At 38.0% G+C, this 10,592-nt stretch overlaps 1 protein-coding gene across 4 annotated transcripts in view; it reads left to right on the top strand.

The window, feature by feature from the left end:
• eno4 (enolase 4) overlaps positions 1 to 9,331 on the top strand; it is a 261,409-nt gene extending 252,078 nt beyond the window's left edge. For all 4 annotated transcript variants that reach the window (XM_048551012.2, XM_048551011.2, XM_048551010.2 and 1 more), the window contains 4 exons: positions 2,517 to 2,709; positions 6,656 to 6,723; positions 8,018 to 8,135; positions 8,775 to 9,331. In XM_048551012.2, the coding sequence (XP_048406969.1) occupies positions 2,517 to 2,709; positions 6,656 to 6,723; positions 8,018 to 8,135; positions 8,775 to 8,863 (468 nt within the window). In that variant the 3' untranslated portion in view covers positions 8,864 to 9,331. The remainder of the gene's footprint in view (positions 1 to 2,516; positions 2,710 to 6,655; positions 6,724 to 8,017; positions 8,136 to 8,774) is intronic.
• The last annotated feature ends 1,261 nt before the right edge of the window (positions 9,332 to 10,592 follow it).

Raw genomic sequence — 10,592 nt, 5'->3', positions numbered from 1 at the left:
CTGTACCTGATACCAGCTCTCTCACTAACACCTGAAGAAGGAGCAAAGCTCAGAGAGCTATTGTTATCAAATAAACCTGTTGGACTATAACCTCATGTGATTTCTGGCCTTGGTATAAAGAAGTGGGAGTAGTGTTGCCAACCTGTTGAGCTCTCTTCAACATTGAATACTATCCAGGCCAATCAAACATTATAATACCTTTCACCCTACGATCCCAATAACTCTTTACATCATTGGTAATCAGAAATCTATCAATCTCTGATTTAAACATATACAAACACTGAGATTCCACAGACTTCTGTGGTTGAGAATTTCCAAGATTCAGACCCCTCTGTGTTAAAACATTTCTCTTCATCCTGGTCCTAAATGGCATACTGATTATTTTAAAATTGTGCCCCCTTGTTCTATACTGTCCAGCCAGGGATCCTCTTACTTGTGTTTCAGTGAGGCGCAGACTTATCATGATGCTGTATGACTGAAGCAAGATTTCACCACTCCTGTGCTCAGTTCATTTTGTGATAAAGGCAAGCATTCCATTAGCCTTCCTTATGGCTCACTGCAGGTTAGCTTTCATTGACTTTTTGATAAGGACACCTAGATCCTTATGTATCTTTACACTTTCCAACCTCTTACCATATAAAAAATTCTTAATACATCTGTTCCTCTTATCAAAGTAGATAGCCTCACATATTTTCACATTATATTCCTTCTGCTTTGTTTTGCCCACTCACTGAACTTGTTCCGATCCTTCTAAAGTTGCTTTACATATCCCTCACAACACATGTTCATGCTTAGCTTTGGATAATTTGTTTACATAGCTTTGGGCATATTACATTTTGTCTCTACATCCAGACCACTAATATATACTGTGAACAGCTAGGTCACAAGTTCTGATCCTTGTAGTATTCCATTAGTCACAGCCTGCCAACACGATAATGGCCCATTATTCCTATTCGGTTTTCTATCTGTTAACCAATCCTTAATCCATGCCAGTACACAAAGTGGCTTGAGTACCTTTTGGAGATGTTTTGTACTTATAATAGCACCTTCCAATCATCCAAAAGTTATTCACCACTCAGTTTTTCTCATAAGAGACCTATTCCTTCCAGTGGACCATCTCTTTATGCTCACCACAGCCTCCTTTTGCAATAGCTGAGCATCACACAAGGCTAGGCCAGGCATGCAAGAAGACTGAGAGAAATACTGAGATTAAAAATATTGAGCAATCACAAGGCTGATAGGACTGACTTCCAATGGTACAAGGGTAATTCTTTGAGATTGGAACATCAGGAGTCAATAAAAGATACAGTTGGCTGGGACTGTGCACCCTGTAGAGCCATCAAATGGCTAGAGTCAGATGGCCACATCTATTTTTTTTACTTCAACCATTAGATTGAAAACAATCTCAAATAATTGTTCATAGAGGAGAGTTGCTTGAGGCCAGAAATCTAGTAGATGATGATGTGGAGGCAAGCAATTCATTCATTTTAACTTGTCCCCCTCTGAACTTTCAGCACTCTGTTCTCTTAATTCAACCTTAACATTATCACCAAAGCTGCTGTCTAGAGTGTTGGCTCAAAAATGATGCTTTTGTTGTTTGCCATTCTGATCTTTAACAGGCAAAGGGCAATAATATGCTTATACCTCCCCTTGGGCCAATGACACCCCACCACTGAAAATCAATGTATCAGTTCCGCAATTAGCATTGAACTCATTTCCTGTGGAAATATTCCCTGCACAGCCTGCAAGCACATAGACCTTGAACTGCCAAGTCTGCCTCTTTCCAAAGATCCTCAAGTTGGAACACTTCGGTAGAGCTGTTTTTCCAGGCTGTTCCTGCTTCAATAAACTGATTTTCCCTATTTCAACATGAATTCTTCATTACTTGTTTAGTTACTCATTCATTACATCAGCACGGCTTTGAAATTTCAACAGTCTCCAGGTTTCAAGTCCCAGGCATCACTTTTCACTTTTGGGTGGAGATGAAGGTGATGGACAAATTACTTAATGTTGCGTCAAGCTTGAAATTTAATGACATAGAGGTTAAAGGGATGAAGCTCAGCTCTTTTACGAGAACAGATCATTCAGTGTATGGAAAGAAAATCCATACAAATCCTTCTATTATCTTTTCCCTCCCCATCATGGTAAAACCCAAGATCACAACACCTTTTTTGTTTCTTGTCTCTTGGACATCCCTGAAATTCATTATCTTACCATTTCTATCATTTAGCAGTCTCAACCCTCAATTTTTATAATTCCTCCCTAAACTGCTTACCCTTTCCCTCCCTGTCCTTATGTCACTCCTCAATAGCTATCTTTTTGATTTAGCACTAATTACTTCTTTAAATCATATTAAGTGTCACATTTTGATTGAAAATACTCCTGAAAGGTGTCTTGGGGTATTCTGTTACATTAAAGACAATATAAATGCAAGATGTTACCAATTATCGGATGTAATTGAGAAAACTAACTTACACTTATTTTGCCACAAAGTTATGGCTATTTGTTTTATTTAGGATGAAGAGCAATGGTATGAGCTGTGCCATCTTCTGAGTCCCCAGTGTTATTTCTTGGCTGATGGAGCTTCAAAGTCAATAGACAAATTCATAACAAGTGGTCTGGGTGAAAATCGATATAGTGGTTTGATCTTGAAACACACCAATCAAACCACAATATCTGACTTTGTTCAAGTAGCTAAACTGATGGAAGGTATGTGATTTATAATCTAGAAGTTACTACCATCATAAACTTTAAAATAGTTATCATTAAGCTTGATTAGTTCCATTTTTTGAAAAAAGTAAGACAGGATCCTGATCCAAGTAGGGATAGAACTGAGATGACAAAAAGCACGCTTGACAATCTAAACTTTCTGAAAGATTTTGAAGATGAGGAAAGGAAGAGTGAATTGAAGCAAGAGTCCATAATTACATAACGGTATTGTGGAGGGAGAGATGTAATGCATAGTAATATTAAAACATTGATCATTTGGGACAAATCTTCCTCTAGGCTCTGGGTATGACCAGAGCATGTGTATTACAACACACGAACTATCCACCCAACCCAGTGTACGATTTGGCATTCCATTCCTGTCTTCGCACACTAGGGGCAGGTTCTTATTGCAGTTTACGAGTCATGCTGGCATGCCTGAGGATTGTGGATACAGAGATAGAATAGCTAGTGGGCCTGGTTTTCAAATGCTATAATTTTTTTCTCCTTTTTTCATGTGTTGTGGGCATCACAGTCAAGATCAGCATTTATTCCCAGACCTAATTTTCCTGGAGACAGTGGTGGTGAGCTGCCTATTTGAACAGCTACAGTCCTTAGCTGTAGAGATACCATGGTTCCCTTAGAAAGGGTTTTGTAGAAATTTAACCCAGGACCAGTGAAGGAATATTGATGTAGTTCAAAATTGGATGGTATATGGCTTGGAGAGGAACTGAAAGATGGTGGTGTTTGCTTATATTAGCAGCCTTTGGCCTTCTAGGTGGTAGTGCCTCTGGTTTAGAAGGTGCTGTCACAGCAACTTCAGTGAGTTGATGTTGTGCATGTTGTGGATGATACAGATTGCTGACACTGTGCATCATTCCTTAAATTGAAGGTGACAGGGTGCTAATAAAGTGAACTGGTTTGTCCAGGATAGAGTAAAGCTGCTTGATTGGTGTTGGAGCAGCATTTATCCACGTAAGCGGAGTACATTCCATAACAATTCAGACTTGTGCCTTGGAGGTGGTGGATAGTCTTGGGGAGATAGGAGATGAGTTAATAGCCACAGAATTCCTAGCTAATGGCCCACTCTCACAGTTATAATGTTAATATGACTGTTCCAGTCAGTTTCTGGTAAATTGTAACTCCAAGGATGTTGTTTGTGGGTGATTCAGAGATGATAATGCCATGGAATGTCAAAAATGATTTGTTACTTTCTCTCACTGAAGATGGTAATTGCTTGGCACCTACACGATATGCATGATAGTTACCATTTATCAGTCCAAACCTGGATGTTGTCCAGGTCTCACTGTATATGCACAAAGACTGCTTCATTATTGAAGGAGCTCAGAAGGTGTGCAGAACACTGTGCAATCATAAGCAAGCATCATTTCTGTTCTTATAATGGATGGAAAGTCATTGATAAATCCTCGAGGATATCCTACAGCGATGTCCACGGGCTAAGATGATTGAGCACAAGTTTTCAATACTTTAGCTGGAATGTCATCAGGGGACATGGCATTTGTGATATCCAGCCAATGGTTGATAACAGATAGAGTAAACTGAATTAGTTGAAAACTGGTGTGTATGTGATTTTGAGAATATCAGGAGGCAGCCAAAGTAGATAATCCACTCTGTACTGATGGATGAAAATATTTCAGCCTTACCTTTTGCACTCATGTGTTGGGCTGGCCCATCATTGAGGATGGGATGGGATATTTATGGAACCTACAAATCTTGTTGGTCATTTCATTGTTCACCATTCATGACTTTGTCTGGCAAGACTGCAGAGCTTAGATTAGGAACATTCGTTGTGGTATTGCTCAGCCCTGTTTATTGCATGCTGATTCTTCTGTTGAAATGTACATAGTTCAGTGTTGTAGCTTCACCAGGTTGACACAACATTTTTAGCCAGCACTCTTCATATAGATAGGGTTGATCTCCTGGTTTCACAGTGATAGTAGAGTGGGGGATCTGTTGGGCTATGAGTTCATAGGTTGTGGTTGAATACAATTCTGCTGTCCAAACAATAGACTGCTGTTCGAGATGAAAAGAGTAGAGTAAAAGCAGAGTGCCTGTCAATCCATATAAGGGAGCAGACACATTTTCTTCAAATATCAAAACCAATTTATTAAAATCATCCAGAACCATTCAAATCATAGTGGATAAAAATGACAGCATAAGCTGACAAGACATCTTTAAATTTTTTAAATGCATTATCGCACCTTTTCCATTGGTAAAGGGTTAACTTGTTGATTTGATTGATTAATTTATTGTCATGTGTACTGAAGTACATGAAAAGCTTTGTTTATGAGCAGTACAGGTAGTAAACAAGGAACTACGATCAAAAAGACTTAGAGGCAGTGAGGTTACATTGTAAGGGGCATGCGCTAGGCGAGATCAACATTAGCAAGATCAACATTATTTGAGGCTACAGAGTCCACTCATTAGTCTAATAATGGCTGGGAAGAAGCTGCTTCTGAACCTGCTTGTGCATGTGTTCAGACTTCTTGTCTTCTGCTTGACAGAAAGGGTTGTAGGAGATCATTACTGGGTGGGGATGGGTCTTTGATGTTGGTGGCCTTTCCATGGCAGTGAACCATGTAAATGGAGTCCATGGATGGAAGGTTGGCTTCCATGATGGTCTGTTTACACCATCTTCTCTAGTTTCTTATGGTCCTGAGCAGTGCAGTTGCCATACCAGGTCGCTATCCACCCAAACAGTATGCTTTCAGTTGTAAAAGTTGGTGAGAGCCCATAAGACCATAAGGCATAGGAGTGGAAGTAAGACCATTTGGCCCATCGAGTCCACTCTGCCATTTAATCGTGGCTGATGGGCATTTCAACTCCACTTCCCTGCACTCTCCCTGTAGCTCTTTATTCCTAGTGAGATCAAGAATTTATCACTCTCTGCCTTGAAGACATTTAATGTCCCGGCCTCCATTGCACTCTGTGGCAATGAATTCCACAGGCCCACCAGTGAAGAAATGTCTCCTCATTTCCGTTTTAAATTTACGCCCTCTATTTCTAAGGCTGTGCCCACGGGTCCTAGTCTCCCTGCCTAACTGAAACAACTTCCCAGTGTCCACCCATGTCCTTATGGACATGCCAAAATTCCTGAGCTGCCTGAGGAGGAAGAGGTGCTGTTGTGCCTTTTTGACTGTCGCATCTATGTGAGAATTCGGGATAGGTTGCCGGTTATTGTCATTCTGAGGAACTTAATGCTGTCCACCTTCTCAACCTCAGATTTTGTTGGTGTAGAATGGGCGCAAGTCTTGTGAACTATGAAGGGTCAGAAGAAGTCTGATAAATCAAACCTAATCATACATATATCAGCATTATTAATTCATTTGACTGCCAATGAAGTCAGATAAAGAAAATTGACAGAATATTTAAAAAACTGCTGATTCACTATCACCTGTCCTACACTATAGACCAATGCAAATTTTATGTATGGATAAATGCGTGGGTAAACTGAGTTTTCTGTGAATATTTATGTTTCTTTGTTAAGGAATGAACTTACTTTCACATCCACATAGTTCACTGACACTCTACAAAAACATGACCACTCAGAATTCAAAAATAATGTATGGGCAGTTTGCTTAGTTTTGTTGTACTTATCGTTTCATGAATAAGGTTGTTCAGAAAAATGAATCACATAGTAGGTTGGGTTTCTGCCTGTTGTTTGTTTTACTGCTTTTGCTGCACTTATAATTGATAACACGTTAGAGAAGATTTCAATAAATCAGTTTTTAGATTCATGTGTAACTATTTGAAGTCACATGTTTAAGAGTTTGACAATTATTACAAACAATTTAATTAGATATTCCCCTTTAAGTGTATTTTCTTTGAAGTGTAGCTTTGTTTAACATAACGAAATTGATGGAAAACCAAACATTTGGGAGGATGTTACATACGGATTAATACTCAACTGTTTTTTTCAAATGCTCAGCTCAAGATTGCAGATTTATACCAAGCCTGACAGATGCCGAGACGTTGGATGACAGCATAGCAGACATTGTAAGTATGTGGAATAAAACAAAGAACTGTGATGCTAGAGATCTGCAACAAAAATAAAAATTGCTGATGAAACTCAGCAGATCTGGCAGCATCTGTGGGAAGAAAGCACAGTTAACATTTTCAGTCTGGTGGCTCTTCATCAGAACCCTGAGTTCCATCAGCAATTTCTGTTATTATAAGTTACATGACCTGGCATCACAGAATACAAGACCATTTGATCGGAGAGCTATTTATGCTGTTGCATTTTCTTCCCTCATTTTCATGTAGCTTTCAAACATCAGTGAAGAATATTCTTCTTCTCTGAAAAATTTGCATCTGGTTCTTATCAGTGATTGAAGAGGATTAAATGCAAAAGAACAGAATAGTTGTGTCAAATTCAATTCTTATTGAGTCATTTCTTTTCCTCTTAACCAATTCTTGGTTTTTTGATGTGAACTCACCTTCTATCCAGCAGTAATAATGTAGGTCTTTAATGTGATTTCTAGAAGAGTCTGGGACTCTAATTTTGCAAAAAGTGACATTATTTTGACAGATTATAATTGTTATTTAGATTTTGTGTTCAAAGAGATTGAAAATTTACAGTTTCTGCTTAAGTTCAGATAACTGATAATATTGCAGTTTTATAAGCTATGCAAATTTGTATGAAAAAAATCTTGGCTTTGTTGTCCAAATAGCTTGATTAAGAAGTTTTAAATTGTTCAAATTCAGTTGTTGCACCAAACTGAATGAAGACTGTGGGAAAAAATGGTGAGAGCTTTCAGTGTCATTCTGACAGAGTCGAGATGCAGATGGTGGTTGACCCATTTACATTGAAAAATAAACAAATGGTGCATGTAAATAGTCCTTAAACATATTTTGGGAACTTCTGTTTTAACAGATGAATCGAAGTAAAGAAGTAGTAGTTAATTAATTATAAATGTACTTGAATTTAGATTTTTGGCACATTTCAGTAAAACGATTTACAATTAAGAAAACACTTAAGATGTTCTTCAGTAACTTCCAAGCACTTTTTTTTAAACAGGACTGACTGGATTAATAGACAATTTGCCTGTTGCTTTGGCTCAGTGTGCTTTTCAGCAAATTAATTTGGCAACTATGTATATCCACTTTCTTGATATTTTTAAATTTTTTAACATTTGTCTGTAAAACGGATTCTCCCATACATTTTTCTTTTTTCCAAGGCTTCAACACTGACGACAGTTTAAAACAAATCTTCAATCATTAATTAGCTTTTGTCTGCATCGGTTTCATAAAGCTTCCATCTAAAAACATTTGTCTGTTTTCATTCCTTTAGGCTGTTGGTCTGGGGGCCAGGTTCATCAAACTGGGAGGTCTATGTCACGGAGAGCGGGTGGCAAAATACAACCGTCTGCTGGCTATAGAGGAAGAATTGGCTCAGAGGGGAGCATTGGGTATGAGCAGCTTCATTTTATTTCTTTTCAGTTTGCAAAGAATGGGAGACAAAGATTATGGGAGGAGTAACAGAAATTGTGCAGCTAAAGGGAATGAGAATCCTGCGAGTCAGCAAATCACACTGTCCAAAAGAAAAGAAAACATCTGGTAAAATCTGCATTGGTCCATGTAACTGACAATTTAATGGTACTGGATGCACACACAAATACCAATCTGCTTCAATCAGCAGACTATATCTAGGTTTATTTTATTATTGTGTTACCAAATATAGTATTTTCATATCAATAATAGCTCTCTAATTTGAAGACCAGCATTATTATAATTGTGTTTTCTGCTCTGATAGAGCTGGAAATGTTGAATACTTTATATTTTTCAGTTGAAGTGTTCAGTATAAACCAATGTTAACTTAAATACTACAAAAGTCAGTTCAAATTGTAGCACATTAAATAATCATCCAAGTATGTAATAAATCATTTTATGACCCAGCTTTTAAAAATGCACTTTGAAAAATTTGACCAAACTTTAATAGGATTTGATTTGTTCAACTTCATACATTACACTTTACTGTGAAAAATATGAATCTTCAAAGTACAACTTTGCTTAATGCCCTACTTAAGTTTGACTTTCATTTTCTACAGGTCAAGCAGCTGAACATCAATTTCCTGTATTCAGTGAAGAAGAGCATGATCCTAACTCCGCAAGGCCAGGATCTGAGCAATTAGATTAGACTTTAGGTGCTCTATTTAGAGTTCTAAACACAAGTTGCATAATTTCAAAAAAATTGTTTAACTTCATAACAGAAAATAAAATCTGATACTTTTACAAGAAAAATCTCCCAAAAAATACACAAACATATGTAATGGAAGCTGACCATTGATGAAATTGTATAAAGTAATTACACCAATTTCGTAGTTAACATTTCTATTAGATTATATTTTCTTATGATAGGTGTTCTCCTGATCAGGGCTTAACATTGTATTTATGTAAATGTGAAAGTTGTTTAAAGTTGGAAATGTTTATATTTGTAACATTTCAGAAATTTCAGAGCACAGTTAAAATGTCCCTCTCACATTCAAGCAAATTATTTTCAAATGAACATTGATGGAGAAATAAACATTGAGCACCTACAGTCATGTCTTGACTTGACTCTTAAATACTTTAAAGGAGACTATCTGCAGAAAGTAGTCTTGTGTCCTCTTGCACCACTATATTGTGTTTGCAATGAAATCGAAAACTGGACTGCTGGAGACATTATATTTACCTTTCATTGTGTTCAGGTCTTTGCCTCTCTCCCCATTCTAGGCTGTGATGACTTTAAGAAAAAAAACTCAAACTTCCAGTAGCTGTGAGGATAACAGAGAAGGCTTTCAAGGTTTAAGATTTTTACTGTAATTTTTAAAAATTTATTCTTTTTGTGGGGTGTGGGCATCGCTAGCTGGTTAGCATTTATTGCCTATTCCTAGTTGTCCTTGAGAAGGTGGTGGTAAGCTGCCTTCTTGAATCACTGCAGTCCTCCTGCTGTGGGTTGACCCACAATGCCATTAGGGAGGGAATTCCAGGATTTTGACCCAGTGACAGTGAAGAAACGGCGATATATTTCCAAGTCAGGATGGTGGGTGATTTGGAGGGGAGTTTGAAAGTGGTGGTTCTCCCAAATATCTCCTGCCCTTGTCCTTCTAGATGGAAGTGGTTGTGGGTTTGGAAGGTTATGTCTGAGAATCTTTGGTTAATACTGCATTAAAAGCTGTTGACTAAATATATTCTTGTGGACAACTTCTACGTTAAACCACAAAACAGAACTTTTAACATCAGAAAAAAAACTTCACAGTTATATTTTATCTATAAGCAGACATTCAATTTTCCCAAAATCAGTCCAAAATTATTCTTAGCTCCCTAAGGTTTGCATTTGATCTTAATCTTGCCTAGGTCGAAAAATTCTAACAGCAAACATTCATGATGCAGGTCTTCTTCAGGTGAAGTGTGCAGCCCACAAATTTGTTACTGTCACCTCTACTATCTGTCTGGAGCACAGAGCTGACTGGCTCCTGCTTTGCTGGCTGTCAGCAGAGTGTTAAGCAGTGTTGTGACTATAACTTGCTCCACGCCTCATGCTAAGGACTGTCAACTTGCATCTGGCAAGAAGTCCTTCCATATTTATGAGCTGTCTAGACACAAGAGCCTCTGGCTCACTTGTCCAAACCTCAGGACCAATGGTCTCCATTGCCAAGCAGAACCCCTTGCATTCCAGCAACAGAACCGGGGAGCAAGAGGAAAACATATTGAAGACACTTTGGTTACACAGGTGACAATGCAAAGTACATTATTTGGCATTTTCTAATTGAAAATACTTCAGTAAAGCATACTTTTCTTATTTTTCTGTATTTTTGATTTTTGGACAGAAATGGGAAAAGGACTGTTTGAAACAAAAGAACCAGCATTGTGGGAAGGATTTCTGT

This window comes from Stegostoma tigrinum, chromosome 20 (genome assembly GCF_030684315.1).
Source record: "Stegostoma tigrinum isolate sSteTig4 chromosome 20, sSteTig4.hap1, whole genome shotgun sequence".
Taxonomy (NCBI): Eukaryota; Metazoa; Chordata; class Chondrichthyes; order Orectolobiformes; family Stegostomatidae; genus Stegostoma; species Stegostoma tigrinum.
The sequence above is the reverse complement of the archived record's forward strand: the minus strand, read 5'-3'. Positions and strand labels throughout refer to the sequence as shown.